Genomic DNA, 16182 nt, shown 5'->3' on the forward strand with positions numbered 1-16182 from the left:
AATTTTTACCATTATAGTCACGCCTGTGTCGCTGTTGTTTTCCGCCCCCGAGCTCGTGAGGGAGCGGAGCCCGGGCTCAGGGCTGAGGGGAGGGAGGGGCAGTGCGCTCCTCCGGCCGCCAGGGGGCGACGCGCGCCCGGCCGCGCGCTCTCCTGCGCCGTTCGCGCCTTCTGCTGGCGTCACGCGCTTCCCCCAGAGCGGTGGATGATTGACGCGGAGGGCAGCCAATGGGCTGAGGGCAGGCAGGGCCGCGGCGCTCTGCGATTCGTCGCGAGCCGCGGTATAAAAGGAGACAAGCCCGCCCTGCGGCCCTTCTTTCCCGGAGCCCTCGTGGAGGTGCGGGTGTAGCGCGGCTGCTGCGGGGCCCGGGCGGGGCTGGGGCTGGGATTTGGGCTGGGATTCCGGCTGGGGCTGGGGCTGGGGCTGGGGCTGGGGCTGGGGCTGGGCGGCCGCGCCGAGGGGAGCGGACCGGGACCAGGAGCGGGATCTGGGCCGCGGCCGGGCTATGGGGTTGGGGGTGCTGGGCCCCAGGGCGGAGAGAAGGGAAGGGTGGGGACCCACCTGAGCCGCTCTTCTTCCTGGCAGGTCCCAGCTCGTCTTTAAACCCACCGGGCGATCCTTGGAGCACCGCCGAGATGCCCAGGGAAGACAGGGCTACGTGGAAGTCCAACTATTTTATGAAAATCATCGTGAGTGTCGACTCGGAGCCCTCGTAGGGCGCTGCCGGGGCAGGCTCGGGGCAGCGGGAACTGGGTGGGCCGGGCTGTGGGGCCTTTTAAAATAGATAGGTGAGTGTTGTGGGGTGTCTGAACGAGTTTCTGGTACATGGAAGAGATAAGAGATAGTCCAGATCAGGTCTCCTGAGAATTTGCCGTGGCGCTTGCAGACTTGTTCAGGGATGTGACTCGATGGCTGAGTGGAAGATGCAGCCTATGGCACACCCAGCCTTGCTTGGAGCTCATCATTCTCAAACTTTGACAGACTTTTTTTACGTTTTAATGTGTTGCGGTTTTAATGCTGCTCTGTGCACTGCTCCGAATTTCTTTGTATAGTTACAGTGTTTGTTTTGCTGTAGCAACTCCTGGATGATTACCCAAAATGTTTCATTGTGGGAGCAGACAACGTGGGATCCAAGCAGATGCAGCAGATCCGTATGTCCCTGCGTGGAAAAGCTGTTGTGCTGATGGGGAAGAATACAATGATGCGCAAAGCTATTCGTGGTCATCTGGAGAATAATCCTGCTCTAGAAAAGTGGGTAATGCTGCCTGAGAGCACTTCTGGGTCCTCTGTCCTGGAGGAGGGGAGGTTGTCTAAGGAGTAAAACTGAAGGCTGTCATCTTTTGTTCAGGCTGCTGCCTCACATCCGTGGGAATGTGGGCTTTGTCTTCACTAAGGAGGATCTGACTGAGATCCGGGACATGCTGCTGGCTAACAAGGTAAGGGAGATCATCCCTCACTGCATGTTTACACTCAGCTGGAACACAAAATAAAACTCGAGTCTTCACGATGGGTTGGGAATTGGCCCTTGCAGTCTTAGCCAAACTGCTTAAGTTCAGCATCTTCACTTGTGTGTGCCTGGGTGCTGTCTCTCCTGAACGAGCATGTCAGAGGGGAGGTGATCCCACAAGATCTGAGGTGAGCATTCTTGCAGCTTGTCGTCTCTCCCCTCTCAGGTGCCAGCTGCTGCCCGTGCCGGTGCCATTGCTCCTTGTGATGTGACTGTGCCAGCCCAGAACACGGGCCTTGGACCCGAGAAGACCTCGTTTTTCCAGGCCTTGGGCATCACCACAAAGATTTCCAGAGGAACCATTGAAATTCTGGTCAGTGAGCTGCAGTTGTTTAAGCTGTTCTCTTCTGGAGGCCTTGATTGTGGCAGCTGAGGGAGCTGTGAAGGCCAAAGCTGTCATTAGTGCCAAAATACTGTATGAGCAGTGTGATTATCGCACTTTGGGATCTGGAGGAGGGTGTCTGGCTTGCTTTCAATGTGCAGCATGGGGGGATTGAAGTTGTCCATCAGATTTCCACGGGTAGGCTCTGTCAGAGGAGCGTGCAGGTGAAGTACCTGTAGGTAATGCAGGAAAGGTGCTGCCTTTCTCCTGGCTGACATGGACTTGTTTATGTGGTCTGGGACTTTATCTGCTCGTGGAGCCGAATGTGGAGCGTCTTGGTTGTGCTCATTTGCTGCTCCAGTTCGACCGTCTGCATTTGTGTCCCACTGCTTTGACGTGCTGGAGTTTCTTGGTGTGTATTCACTCCTTTTCCCTGATCTCCTCAGAGTGATGTGCAGCTTATCAAGACTGGAGACAAAGTGGGTGCCAGCGAAGCCACCCTGCTCAACATGCTGAACATCTCCCCGTTCTCCTTTGGGTTGGTGATCCAGCAGGTCTTTGATAATGGCAGCATTTACAACCCTGAAGTGCTGGACATCACCGAGGAGACCTTGCACAAGCGCTTTCTGGAGGTGGGTGCCACAGCCCTGTTCCTCGCTGCTCTGGGAGCCAGCACTGCCAGAAAAAAGTGTCCTGTCTGGTGTTTTCCATGAGGTCCTGCAGAGCCAGGAGCTCTCCCTGGTTCCCTAGAAAAACTGTGTGTCAGGGAGTACCTTCCTGTAGGATTCTTCATCTGAATCTGCTTCAGAAATCATTTGAGGCCAGTTAAAATAATGGAATATCCTGAATTGGAAGGGCCCCACAAGGATCATCAAGTCCAACTCCTGGCCCTGCACAGGACACCCCAGCAATCCTACCCTGTGCCTAAGAGCATTGTCCAAATGCTTCTTGAGCTCTGGCAGCCTTGTGGCCATGACCATTCCATGGGGAGTGTGTTCAGTGCTCGCATGGGAAGAATTTCTTTTTATTATTCCACTTAAAACTCCCCTGACTCAGCTTTATGCTGTTCTCTCAGGTCCTGTCACTGGTTACCAAGCAGACATCAGTGACATTTCAGTATTGATGCCTTGATTTCACTGGAGCTGTTACCTCTGTGCATTGCATGCTTTCCTTTCTGTTGGCAGTGTAAAAGCTGTCATCTGGCCATCCTCTGCCGTGATTTCTACGTTATTTCTCAGACCACAGAAATACGAGTCTGTCTCTTCGCAGGGTGTTCGTAATGTTGCCAGCATCTGTCTGCAAATTGGGTACCCGACCATCGCGTCCGTGCCCCACTCCATCATCAATGGGTACAAGCGTGTGCTGGCCGTGGCTGTGGAGACTGACTACACCTTCCCACTGGCTGAAAAGGTAACGGCTGGCTCTGAACTCTGCAGAGAGCGCTGTTAGAAGTGCAGCCAGGCACATTCACAGCATTTCCCCTGGTTTGAGAGGACTGGAACTCAGCTGGGTGTGGGATGTGTCTGGAGAAGGGGTACTTGCTTCCTTCCATATGTTGTATACAAGTGGCAGGAGAAAGCTGATTTACCTGGGGTTCCTTTGGGGCTGAAAGCTTAGCTGAAATGTCTTTGGTTCTTCATATCTGCTGCTGATAAGTGGACCTGTTTGGATTCTGGCAAGCTGCAAATGCTGCCTTTATCATTGCAAAGGCTCAGTCCTGCAAAATGTTTTGTTCCCTGTGAGTTTACATTTTTTCCCCCACTTTTACAGGTGAAGGCCTTCCTGGCAGACCCCTCAGCTTTTGTGGCAGCTATGCCTGTGGTGGCTGAAACAGCCGCACCTGCTGCTGCCGCTGCTGCTGCTCCAGCGAAGGAGGCAGCGAAGGAGGAGTCGGAGGAGTCTGACGAGGACATGGGATTTGGTCTCTTTGACTAACAGCAGCCAGCCTCTGCCTGTCAGAGTTGGCCCGATGGGAGAAATAAAAAGCTGTTTTACACCTTCATGTGTGCCTGCATCGATGGTGTAGTCTCCATATCAGCTGGGGCTTGGGAAAGGTGTAACCTCGAGGGGCCCTGCGCTCCAGGGCAGTGGTTGTTCTCGGGCCGGGGCAGGGCAGGGGAGCAGTTGTTCTCGGGGCCGCAGCGGAGCTCTCCCCGGCCGGGCCGAGCACAGGCCTTGCCCGCAGCGCGGCTGGGCGGTGCAGCCGCCGCCCGTCCCGTCCCGTTCCGGTTCCCCGCGCGGCGCGGCCGGGCTCCCGGGCCGGGCGGGCAGCGCCCATCGCCGTGGCGCCGGGCCCGCCCCGGAAGCCGCTACCGGTTCCGGGGTCGCGGCGGAGCGATGGCGGCCGACACGCAGGTGAGTGCGGGCCGGGCCGCGCAGGGCCGGCACGGGCAGGGGAGAACGGCGGGGGTGCGCCCGGGCTCCTATCGCGCCCCGTCGCGCCCTCGGCCCGGCTGCGGGGCCCGGCGCGGCGCCCGAAGCTGCCCGGGGACGTGGCAGCCGGGGCGGGCCCCGCCGAGCCGCCCGCACCGCGGCGTGCCCGGCCCGCGGGAAGGGGCCGCGCCGGGGAACCCGGGCGGAGCGGGGGCGACCGGGCCCGTCCCGACGGAGCCCCGGCACGAGTCGCGTCCCGCCCGGTGCGGCGCCGCGTGCGGCTGTTCCCGGTTCGCACCGCTCGGCCGCGGCGTGACCGCTCCCGGAGCGCCGGCTGTAGGAGCGCCGGCTTCTTCCTGAGGGGCTTGGGGTGTTCCCAGAGCTAATCCCAGTCTGCTCAGCATCAGGTCCTTACTTGTACAAATACTGCCTTTGTCCTCTGTATTTGTTTGCAGAAGCATTGTTGGTATGCTGGCTGTGTAATGTGTACCTAAACATCCAAAAAAAAAAAAAAAACAAACTGGTGAAGCCTGTTCCAGTGGCTTTTCCATGGAGACTCGGTGGGTAGTCGAGGTTTTGGAGTTTGTGTAAGTCACTGAGATGCTGGTGAGATCCTGTAGTGTTATACATAACTTACATTTTTCATTTCTAGACTTAGGATAATTTTAACACGTTTTTCATGTCTGCACATTCCCCTGCTCGTCATTAGGCAGCATGAGTAAGTGCAGCTTGGTTTGAGTTTGCATATGATGAACTCATGTCGTTGAAAGCTTTGAGAGAAGAGCAGGTCCGTAACAGCAGCTGGTTCGTTTGGTTCTTGTGTCAGTGATGTTGCTGGTCATCCTTTGCAGCTCAACCCAGCCGTAGTGTTCAGAGTTGCAGCACTGCTTCCAGCCAGCTTTTAAGGGGACTTGTGGGTGTGAAATGTTGCCAGTCTCAGGGAGGTGTGGATGGACTTGAAAGGCCAGGAAGCCGCTGTGCAGGATCAGCCTTCCAGCATGTAGGCAAAAAGCTTTACTGAAAGCAGCTTTGATGAGCTCTTCGAAAAAGATTGAAAACAGAAGGAACAGTTTTCTATGAGTTTCTAAAGACATGCTCTGCCTTTTGGAAAGATTATATAAAGTTGCTCAGTTTAAGAGCTGAATTCCCAAACCCTTTCCTGGAGAGCTGTGCTTTGGTTTATGTAAATGCAGAAAACCTGGGTGTGTAGGTCTCCCTGGGTTGTCTGCAGTTCGAGTGCCCCTTCAAGATTACCTGGACTTCAGGAGTTAACATACAGGGAGAAGCTCCTTTGAATTCTGGAAGTTACTGTTTTTTTGCTTTGAAAGGAACTGTACTCTGGATTATGGGTCCCAGTTCTTACTCTGTGTTACTTTTAGAGGGGTAAGTGTCTCTTACAGAGCACGAGAGCACAGATCATTGGAGGGCAGTCGTCTCTCAACTCTGGGGAAGGAGTTTAGCAGTGTGTGAAGCAACAGTGACCCTTCCTCGGTGGATGAGATGGTGGATGCTTGCATTTGGGCACTTAGAGGTCATGTGGCAGCAAGTGACATGTTCTGCTTGCCCTGGTTTATGTTCTGTGGGTTGATATCAAAGGCAGCCTGGTGTTTTTCTGCTTTGTGGTTTTAGATTTCTGACACACTGAAGCGGTTTGCAGTGAAAGTAACTACAGCCAGTGTGAAGGAGCGGAGAGAGATCCTCAGTGAACTGGGAAAATGCATTTCTGGGAAAGGTAAAAGCTTGGGAGCCCTGTTCTGCTTACCTGGGTGAAGGAGAATGTTAAAATGTTTTGTTTCAAAAGGCTGTGCGAGTGGTATTTGTTTAGGGAGGAGACTGGCAGTGTTTTGAGCCAGTGCTCAATCACAGGGTTTAATTCCAAGTGTGGGGTTTGTGGTAGTAGACAACCTCAGCTTTTGGCACATTTGCTTTTTCCAGCCAGTAATTGTAGCATTGTGTATGGTAGTTCTTCATATCAGTTGATATCATATCAGTTCATATCAGTTGAGTTTCCTTCATGACTCTTGGCTTGTTCTTTTAGTACATATGGAATATTTGGATACACACATGTATAGAGATGGGGAGTGTGGAAGATTACAGATGGTCTTAATAAAACAGCTGAAGCAAATTTTTTAAACTTACTTCTCTCATTTTCTGAAGATGTCTGTGTTTCATGTGTTCCAGTTATACGATTATTTGTAAAAATACATAAAATGTATAGAAAGAGCAAACTTTTACTGTGATTCTTGCAAGCAGTTTCATAGATGAAAGCAGTTTACTGATTTCAGTCGTGAAGTGAATCATGTTTGTGTTAAAGATCAAGAGCACAGTGATTTATGAAGAAGTATTTTGAAATTCATTGTTACAGATCTCCCAGAAGGTGCAGTGAAAGGCCTTTGCAAACTCTTCTGCCTTACTCTGCATCGATACCGGTGAGTAAATTGATGTGGAAAGGCTGTATTATGTAATCTATCAGTATTTAATAGTTAAATTGGTTTGGAGCATCTGGAAATGTTAGCATGCAGTGTCACAGAAATGTATGTGACATCAAAAAATGTCATCTTGTAATTACATTCTCGGGGAAGGATTGACATTAAAAAGTTCTACAATATTTGCCTTGCGTTTCATCTTTAATTTTGAAATTAAAACTTTAATCCCGTGGTTCACTTTGCAAGAATGAACACCCAAGTCCTTGTGAAGCAAGACTGAGCTGTCTTTTAGATGCCTTTTAGAAAATTTTAGGTGGGATTAAAATCATGATCTGTTGTAGAGGAGTTGTTCAGAACCCATTTTCTTCTACAATCTGCTGGAGGGCCTCCACATAACTGCTGTCACTTGAGAAAGGAGTGGAGGTTTCTGACAGAAACTTCTTCACTGTGCAGAAGAGCAAGGATAAAATAGTTATTGGCTTGATTGCTGAAGTGACAAAGCAGAGCCCTTAGTGCGGTGCAGGGGTGGTGACGGTGCGGCGTGGCAGGTTTGGGGTGTTCCTGATCCATGTTTGTCCCAGGGATGCGGCGTCCCGCAGAGCCCTGCAGCTGGCCCTTCAGCAGCTCGCAGAATCCCAGCCTGAGGCCACGGCAAAAAACCTGCTGCACTCACTGCAGTCCTCAGGGATCGGCAGCAGGGCTGGAGTGCCCAGGTGAGTCGCTTTGTGTTCTGAGTTGCTGGTAGTTCCTCGTGTTCAACATGAGGCTTCTGCTGCTGCTTGGCAGAGCTGTTAGAATCATTTAGAGACAAAGCTCTTAATGCTGTTCAGATGTTCCTCTCTTACCTCTTCCATGTCATCTGGGAAAGCAGAGGGAATATCCTGGTATAACTGCTGGTGGATTGGGGCTGAGTTATGGTTTAGCCTTAAACTTCAGATCTGGGGAGATGAGGAGCAAACTCTTTCAAGAAACAGTCTCCAAAATTACTAGAAAAGGGAATTTCATCACCTGTCAGATGTTCAGCTGCCTTGTGTGCCATTTGGAAACTTTGAGTGTCAAACCAGAGCTGAAACAACCAACTGAGGGCTGATTATTTTCATTAAAAACTAAGGCTTTAGCTGCATTTTTGTGTGATAAAATTGCTTTTCAGTCAGGTGCTGTTCTAATTTGGGCCAAATAGGCCCGTAATGGTCTAGTAGGTGTAAGTTATGTCCTGGGAAGTGTAGATTTACCTCCCTGTCCTGTTTGTACAACAGTAAGAGCAGTGGATCTGCAGCTCTGCTGGCACTCTCCTGGACATGCCTGCTTGTACGCACAGTCTTTCCAACACCTGACAAGAGACAGGGAGAAACATGGAAAAAACTGGTAGGTTCTTTAAGGTTTGCAGAAATATTCCATTGCAGATATGGTCTTTAATATTTCTAATGTGTTAAAGTTGCTGTGGTGTTGCAAACAATTCTGAATTTCACTGAAAACACCAAATTGGAATCCGGGTTTAGAGGGAGGTTTGGTGTATTGTGACCTCTCTCCTGTTCCCCTGGAGAAAGCAGAAGGTGTATAAAGCGTGAGTGGGGCAGTCTTGCACCTGTGCAGTTGCTCTGCATGCAGAGATGGCTACTCGTGCCTCTGAGGGGCATCTGCAGTGTGACATGAAGTCCTTGTGCCTCTCTTGAGATACCTCTGTATGATACTCTGTCATACAGCTTTGCCTTCCTTTCGCTTCCTTTACACAAGCGCGTGACTGTGCTCATAGCACGCTGGGATATAGTTGGAAGAGATTTTAAGAAGAGAAGTAATCTGTTTTCAGTGATTCCAAAACTGTTAGGCATGGTTCTGCTTGAGGTGTGGGATGAAAGCAAAGGCAGCTTGTTGGAAGAACTTAGATGATCTAAAGACTTAAGCATATTCAGCTAATCATTGACAATCATTGACATTTGGCATGTCTTGTTTGATACGAGCTCTCTGAGAGGCAGGTGCACAAAGGTTTTTTTTTTTGGCTGTTGCCTTTGGCAGGTGGAGGTTCAGTGTTTGCTCCTTTTGGAAGTCCTGGGAGGCTCTCACAAGCAGGCGGTGGATGGGGCTGTGAAGAAATTGAACAGGCTGTGGAAAGAGGTGATGTTTATATTATGTGCCATATTCTACAGCTGCTCTGTTCTGCAGTGTTAACGGCCTTACTTTTTCCCTCTTAAGAACCAGGATCTGGTGGATCAGTACCTATCTGTCATTCTTGGGCTTGAACCAAACCAGAGTTATGCTGCAATGCTGGGGCTTGTGGTGCAGTTTTGCACAGCCCAGAAGGAGATGGATATTATTAAACGATACAAGGTAAGTCTGTTGTACAGCTTTTTTTGGGGGGGAATAACAAGCATCATTTGTTATCACGAAGAAAGGACTGAATAGGTGTTGTAATGAGGCTGGTACTTTGCTTCTGCCCTGGTTTCACTGTCTGTCAATTCAGTAGTCCTGCACTTCTGACTGAAACAGCTGGGGTGTGTTTAGAGAGGACGTGCCAGATAAGTGTCTGTTTGGTGTTGTCTGTGCATTTCCGTGGATGTCCAACATCCTGGACGTGTAGAAGTCCAACAGCTTCCTGCCTTGTCCCTGTTGTGGGAATGAAAGGCAGCATGTAGCTCTTGTTGTGGTTTGAGTGTTGGGCTAAGAGTAGAGCAGGGAGCGCTGCTCTCTGCTTGACTGGCTCATGTGAGGGTGGAAGGAAAGCTTTCAGAGGAGGAGGAGGAGATGGGGTGTCCAGCTTGGTACCTGATGGTGTGCTGGGAGCTAAGTACAGGTTGAGACGTGGCTGTAATCTGATGTTTCTGCTTGTTCAGAGTGCTCTCCTGGATTTCTACTTGAAGACCATCCTTATGAGCAAGACAAAGCCTCAGAAGCATGTGCTGGTGAGACAGTGTTTAGAGCTGCTTGTGATGTTGTCCCACAGGCAGCACTGCCCTGTGCTGAGTGCCCTGTCCCCTTTGCAGGACAGCTGTTCTCCACTGCTTCGCTACGTGTCCCACACTGAATTCAAGGACTCTGTTTTGCCAACTCTGCAGAAATCCCTGCTGCGGAGCCCTGAGAACGTAACTGAAAGTGAGTCTGTCACCTCTGCATTGCTCTGTCAAAGAGCCTAAATCCTTAGTGCTCTGGAGCTGTTGGGGCAGTGTCACTCTGGGCTATGCTTTTGGTCCCCGAGTGCAGGCAGGATTGTCTGGCATCAAGGGTTAGATGTAGAGAAGCAACATTTGTGGTGTGATCCCAAGTGTCAGGGTGTGTGATAGCTACTGTTTGCACTGAGAACAGGATTTCACAGCTAAGTGCTAAGAATAATCCTGAATTATTCTGTTCATTGGGCATCAGTTTCAGTAGTTTTTTTTTTATTCCTACTCCTTACTAATCTGTCTGCTCTTGATGTAAACTGTGGGGAAGAGTGTATTAAAATGCTAATGGCATATCACATTCTGTTAAGTAACTGTTTTTATCTCTTATGTTGTCAGCAATCTCTTGCTTGCTCGTATCTGTGAACCTGGATCTTAGCCAGTATGCTCTAGACATCGTGAAAGGACTGGCCAGTAAGTACTCTCACTTCTGGAGGGAATTATGAATTCAGAATAAAGCTTTCTGCAATTTGCTGGCTGTACCTGCAACAGCTTGATTGCTGGTGAAAAGGTTGTTTTAGGTGGGAGGGAGGATGATGCTGTAAGTTGGAACTGGAATAGTTCACATTATGGTTCCAGAAGCTGCATTAAGCCACATGTAAAGATAATCCTTACTTGCTGATTTTATGCAGTTTGTCATAAGGATCTCTTGGCTCGTGTGTTATTTTCTAGGTCATCTGAAATCCAACAGTGTGCAGCTGATGGATGAAGCAGTTGTGGCATTAAAGAACTTGGCTCGGCAGTGCAGTGATCCCTCGGCTGTGGAGTCGCTGGGCAGGCACCTTTTTGCCATCTTAGGGGGTGAGTAAATTGTAGGATAAGCAGTGGGGATGAATGAAGGTTTGACAGTCTCAAGGAGTTTTGTGTATTGTATTTTCTGTTCTCTTTACTGCCTGTATGGAAGGGGTGGCTCAGCCTGAATCAGGGATAATGGGGCAAGCTTCTGTGTTTTGGAGGAGAATCCTGATGTAACACAAAGCTGTTGCCTGTAATCACCTGTCACCTTTGTGTTCCTTGTTGGCAGGCTCAGAGGGGAAGCTGACAGTTGTTGCTCAGAAGATGAGTGTCCTTTCAGGTGAGGATCCTAGAAGAAAGCTGCTTCTCTGGTGGAAGAAATTGAGCAGAAGGCTGAATGGAAGGGCTCTGTACCTCAGCCTTTAGAATTTTCAGCCTGTTACTCTAAATTGGGTGTAGTTGAAGCCATAGAGGGTGCTGTATACCACATACCAGTTCCTGACTTTCTATTCAAAGAAAATAATTGGCTGATAGGCCAAAAATTTTCTTCAAAGAAGATGACTTGCACCCGGAGTGAAAATGAAGACAGAGATCTGGCAATGTGGTACGTGGTGAATGTGATATCCAGATGTAGTGACAAGAAAAAGAGATGTCTGTGCAAGGACTGAAGTGTGAAGGGTTGTTCTTGATTGGTTTTAAATGTTGTGCTGGTAGTTTGGGAACTCCTGAGAGAATTCTGTCCTTTCAGGGATTGGCAGCCTTAGTCACCATGTGGTTTCTGGACCCTCCAGCCAAGCTCTGAGTGCAACTGTGGCTGAGCTTTTCATCCCATTCCTGCAACAAGAAGGTGAGACCTTTGTTCTGGGTTTGCTAAGCTGCATTCATCTTGAGCAGGGTTTTCACATGGTTATTCAAGATTAATCTGGATTCTTGCCTGCTGTGTAAGAAAATCTGTTGCCCTGTTTTGATGAGCAACCCCAGGGAGACTGTGTTGTGCCTGTTAGGAGCATGTGTTCTTTTCCTGCATCCTGATGTTGATAACTGCTTTCTGTTTTCTGTTCTGTGCTTTCTGCAATTGCTGAACTGATGTGAGCTCTGTGTTTCTCCCCAGTCCATGAAGGCACATTGCTTCATGCAGTCTCTGTCCTGGCTCTTTGGTGTGTTCGGTTCACCACAGAAGTTCCTAAAAAGCTGGTAGAATGGCTAAAGAAAGCCTTCAGCCTTAAAACCTCGACTTCAGCGGTGAGACATGCCTACCTGCAGTGCATGCTAGCCTCCTTCAAAGGTAAAACTGGCAGCTGTTAATAACTCTTGGTTGTGGGGCTTAGGAGGAGAGTCAGCAACCTTTGTACTTCCTGATACAGAGAGCTGTGCAGATTAGGAAAGATTTTGTAAGGCAATGTCTTTTTACTGACCTCCTTCATATTTCTCCTTAAACTCTTTTGCCTTCAAGTTTATAAAGATGGTTTGTTTCATTGCATAACTAAAATGACTGTCCATCATGCTGTCTTTCATATATCTCAAAGTAATTTTTGATTACTTTATTTTTGTCTTACAACTAAATTCTAGCTCAGGGCACATGCTTCTGCTTTATACAGCACCCAGCACAGCTGGATCTTGGTCTCTGGCTTTGACTCTTGGAAAGTCTAAAAAAAATTTCTGTGTTTGAAATAAAGAACTCAAGAAATTACTCTCTTTTGGTGATCCTCTCAGGATTGACATCTTGGTCCTGCCCCCTTTGACTGCAGCATTTCATCCACATCTGTAGACCTCTGGGATTCTTTAACTTCCGAATGTTTGAAGTGAAACAGATGCTCATGGCTTGCCAGGAATTTGCTTTCCCTCTCTCAGGGAAACATTAATCTTTGGAGTCAGACTTCCTGTGACTTGAAATGATTCCTTTAATGTAACTGAATTAGCATTTTCTTTTGCATCTCATGAACAGAAACTTAATCTGTTGAGATGGGACTGTTCTGTCTGTGAGAAAAGGACTGAAGTGATTGCCATTGAGCTTTTCATAGTTGCAATTTAGTGATAGTGATTGGCAAATACTTCGGGAGATTCAGTGTTCCCAGTGTGTGTCTGATTCCTCTCCTTGTCTCCTGGCAGCAGAAAAACCATTGATACTTGGGTTGTAAAGTGAGGACCATGCTGTTTTGTAATGTGTCTCTTTTGTTCCCTCAGGTGACACATTATTGCAGGGAATGGACTTGCTGCCAATGCTGATCCAGACAGTAGAAAAAGCAGCATCTCAAAGTACTCAGGTTCCCATGGTAACTGAAGGAGTTGCTGCAGCTTTGTTGATCTGCAGGATGTCTGTAATTGAGGGACAAACTGGTAAGGTCACAAAACAGCTGGCAGAATCCAATAGAAACAGGTTCTGAGGGTTAGCACTTCTTGACAGTGTGCAGGAGATACTATTTCTTAATCTGTGTATACTTTCTACATGGAGCATTATTGATCTTCTATAAACCAGGGAAAGATTAATTCCTATCTCTCTCATTTATGTCAGTGAAGAGTTCTTACTCTTCCATGGCTTTACAAATTCCAGCTTCCATTCACATAGGGCAATATTCCTCTTTATTCTGACAGGAGATGTTCACCCTGACCTTACACGGTCGGATTTGACTCATGCATTGGCAGTATTACTTGATTGTTATTTGGGTGGTGTTTTTACAAACCTTTGGAAAGCACAGGGACTGGGATTCTGTCTCCCATTAAAAGATATTACAAGAGCTCTCTGAGTTCATACATCTGCCAGGACATAAAATCAGATGTGTTCTACCAAAAGCAACACACCGCTTCCCTCCTCTTCTTTACTTCTAGGAAGGTTTGTCCTATGAAAGATGAAGGTGAACTAGACTTTACATTTCACACTTATAAGTCAGAGAAAGGTATTTTTGTCAGCTGGTTATTTTTGGGCGTCTTTATAGCTCTGAATGAGATAAATTAGAGGCTTTAGAATTGAAGACCAGTAAGGCTAGATGTTTCTTGAGGGATTTCAGGAGAGAGAATTCTACTGTATCTTATGTACACTGATGAGTTCTGACTTATTTTGAAACATCCCTGATGGACATCTGTTCTTTTCTTGTCAGAGTCTAAGCTGAGTGGTTTCTGGCAGCTGATTTTGGATGAGAAAAAACAAATTTTTACATCTGAGAAGTTTTTGCAGTCTGCATCAGAGGAAGGTAAATTGGCAGTTACTGTATATCCAGTTGCTGTTTAACTGTGTTTCTTCGTATTTGACAACTAATGTTGTTAGCCCTGTTCTATGTCCTTGGAAGATAGAGTTTCAGATTAAAAGGAGCTGTGTACTCTTCAGAGTACATCTACAGTAGCTGTAGTCTAAGCTTGAAAATGAATTAATTTATTTCTTGATGAACCTGAGTTATCACTCATTTATCATTCCAAATGATAAAGAAATGGAAGGGCCTTGTGACAGCTGACACTCAGTACCCATTTCATTGCCACTGAAGCCATTTTGGCAGGGCTCAGGAATTAACAGAACAGAAGCACTGAGCGTGGTGTTTATAATTTGCTTTGCTCTGTCAACTTAGACCAAAATAGGTCACACACAATGGTCAGGAAAATTGTCCTGGGATCCAGCTGACAACATTTCAATGAAATCATGGTTCAGTTCCCAGTGTTGGCAGGTCTGAGTTGGTCTCTAGCTTCAATGAGAAGATTATACAGAGGCTCACCTTGGGGAGCTATTTTAATGTGTCCTGTTTGCTGTTTCCTTACAAAATCTCATTCTGTTTTAAATATTTGTCTTTTCCCCCAGCCATGTGCACAGTGCTGCAGCTGACAGAGCGCCTGCTCTTGGATCACGCACAGCGGCTGCCTGAAAGCAAAGTTCAGTACGTACGGTGCCCTTCCTGTCCCCAATCCCTGCGTGGTGCCTTTGTGTCCTCTTGGCTGCAGAGCTGGCTCCCTGGCTAAGCCCGTGTGTCTGTGTTTGCAGGCAGTACCACCGTGCCCTGGTGGCCGTGCTGCTGAGCCGCACCTGGCATGTCCGCAGACAGGCCCACCAAACAGTGAGGAAGCTCCTGTCCTCTCTGGGAGGGTACAAGCTGGCCTATGGGCTCTTGGAGGAACTCAAAGTGGTTCTCAGTTCTCATAAGGTGAGTAGATGTTTGAATGGTACCAGTCACCTCCCTGCCCTAGGTTTGCTGTTAGCATTGACATACAGCCTGATGTGAACAGGATTCAGCTTCAGACAATCTCCTGGATTGCCACTTTTTACTGGATTACTGCATATAACAGTATCAGTGTCTGGGGTATGCCTAGTCTTCCCTGCATACATAGAAAAGACATATTCAAAATGTTTTGGGGAGGAAGCTGTAGTTTTCCATGTATTTTTATTATTTTAATGCAAATTAAATATCTGCTGAAAGACCAAATGCTTCATTCCTTTTTTTTTGTATCTTGGTTCTTTATAAGCCCTGGCTTATAGACTGCAGAAGTTGAGCATAATGTTCCCAGCCAGCTGGCCCAACCTTTTCCAGAGTCTTTGCCAGAAGTGATCATTTTAGTTTTATTTCACCCCAGCTTGCCAAATCCAGTATAATCCTCCATTCCTAATCTTCTGTCACTGTCATCCCTGTGCTTTTTTTTTTGCTGTTATCCTTTTCCCCTTCTTTCCTTTGAAAACTTCAGGTTTTTGGTATTGACAGGGAGATAGCATTCAGCCTGGTGTTACCGTGGGGAAGTGTGTTCAGGTCTCAGGGAGGTTTGGTGTTGTCCGTTCAGATTCTGCCTCACGAGGTGCTGGTGACAGAGGCGGGAGAGCTGTCGGAGCTGGGAAGGACATACATTCCCCCTCGTGTGCTGCATGAGGCCCTCTGTGTCATCTCCAGTGTGGCAGGGCTTGATGTGGACTCCTTTGAGCCAGAGAAGCTGGCCTTGGAGATGCTGCTGGTGAGCCATCATCCATCTGTAGGTGAGTGCAGGGATAAGACTCTCATGGCCAATGTATGAGTTTTTACTGTACTTTTTATTTTGTTGTGCCAGCAACCTGCTTCATGTTTGTTGTCCTCATTTATTCTTCTTGCTAGTGGCAGTGCAACCAGGACTTTGGCCAGCCCTCCTCATCAAGATGAAGATAGATCCTAAAGAATTCATTACCAAACATCTGAATGACATTTTACCCAGGATCACTACCTACACTCTGGAGAACCAGGTGATAAACTGCTTTCCTTATGTTATTTTTGGGAGATATCTTGGAGGAGTTCAATACTAACTGGTCTGTAAGGAAAGAGAGCTGTCTAAAAGGTGTGGAAGAGGGAGGTTAAAAGAGAATGTCTGGGGAAAAGGAGCTGAGATTTAAGAGGGAAAGAATGTACCTGCACCTGAGTAGAATTTTAGATAACATTCAAATACCCACTGAACAACTAATTGGGGATTGGAATGTAATGGGGTTGTATTTCTTGGAGACAATTTTAAGCAGGACTGATTATGTTTTTTCCTCCATTTTCCTGACAGTCATCTATGAATGCAGTGGGGTCTCTCTCTCTGCTTTTACCTGGCAGAGTGCTCCCACAGCTCATCAGCACTATCTCAGCATCAATGGAGAATCCAGCTCTGTGCCAGGTTACTCGAGAGGAATTTGCCATTATGAAGACACCCGAGGGAGAGCTGTATGACAAATCTATAATACAGAGGTAA

The 16182-nt window shown here is 47.9% G+C and overlaps 2 protein-coding genes across 2 annotated transcripts in view; both read left to right on the forward strand.

Moving 5' to 3' along the window:
* The first annotated feature begins 285 nt into the window (after positions 1 to 285).
* On the forward strand, positions 286 to 3831 carry RPLP0 (ribosomal protein lateral stalk subunit P0). Its single transcript, XM_038152738.1, has 8 exons — positions 286 to 336; positions 586 to 689; positions 1076 to 1251; positions 1349 to 1436; positions 1674 to 1820; positions 2276 to 2461; positions 3099 to 3239; positions 3600 to 3831. The coding sequence occupies exons 2-8, from the start codon at positions 636 to 638 to the stop codon at positions 3762 to 3764; spliced, it is 957 nt and encodes a 318-aa protein (XP_038008666.1). The 5' UTR covers positions 286 to 336; positions 586 to 635; the 3' UTR covers positions 3765 to 3831.
* Positions 3832 to 4127: 296 nt separating this feature from the next.
* The window catches only part of GCN1 (GCN1 activator of EIF2AK4), a 38025-nt gene continuing 25970 nt past the window's right edge, over positions 4128 to 16182 (forward strand). Inside the window, exons 1-21 of the mRNA XM_038152513.1 lie at positions 4128 to 4184; positions 5832 to 5934; positions 6568 to 6631; positions 7210 to 7341; positions 7885 to 7993; positions 8642 to 8740; positions 8819 to 8953; positions 9457 to 9525; positions 9607 to 9715; positions 10120 to 10194; positions 10453 to 10581; positions 10805 to 10855; positions 11264 to 11362; positions 11627 to 11800; positions 12700 to 12852; positions 13611 to 13703; positions 14300 to 14375; positions 14480 to 14639; positions 15268 to 15457; positions 15573 to 15697; positions 16000 to 16178. Of these exons, the coding sequence (XP_038008441.1) occupies positions 4167 to 4184; positions 5832 to 5934; positions 6568 to 6631; positions 7210 to 7341; positions 7885 to 7993; positions 8642 to 8740; positions 8819 to 8953; positions 9457 to 9525; positions 9607 to 9715; positions 10120 to 10194; positions 10453 to 10581; positions 10805 to 10855; positions 11264 to 11362; positions 11627 to 11800; positions 12700 to 12852; positions 13611 to 13703; positions 14300 to 14375; positions 14480 to 14639; positions 15268 to 15457; positions 15573 to 15697; positions 16000 to 16178 (2342 nt within the window). The 5' untranslated portion in view covers positions 4128 to 4166. The remainder of the gene's footprint in view (positions 4185 to 5831; positions 5935 to 6567; positions 6632 to 7209; positions 7342 to 7884; positions 7994 to 8641; positions 8741 to 8818; positions 8954 to 9456; positions 9526 to 9606; positions 9716 to 10119; positions 10195 to 10452; positions 10582 to 10804; positions 10856 to 11263; positions 11363 to 11626; positions 11801 to 12699; positions 12853 to 13610; positions 13704 to 14299; positions 14376 to 14479; positions 14640 to 15267; positions 15458 to 15572; positions 15698 to 15999; positions 16179 to 16182) is intronic.

Source organism: Motacilla alba, chromosome 15, assembly GCF_015832195.1.
Source record: "Motacilla alba alba isolate MOTALB_02 chromosome 15, Motacilla_alba_V1.0_pri, whole genome shotgun sequence".
NCBI classification, from domain to species: Eukaryota; Metazoa; Chordata; class Aves; order Passeriformes; family Motacillidae; genus Motacilla; species Motacilla alba.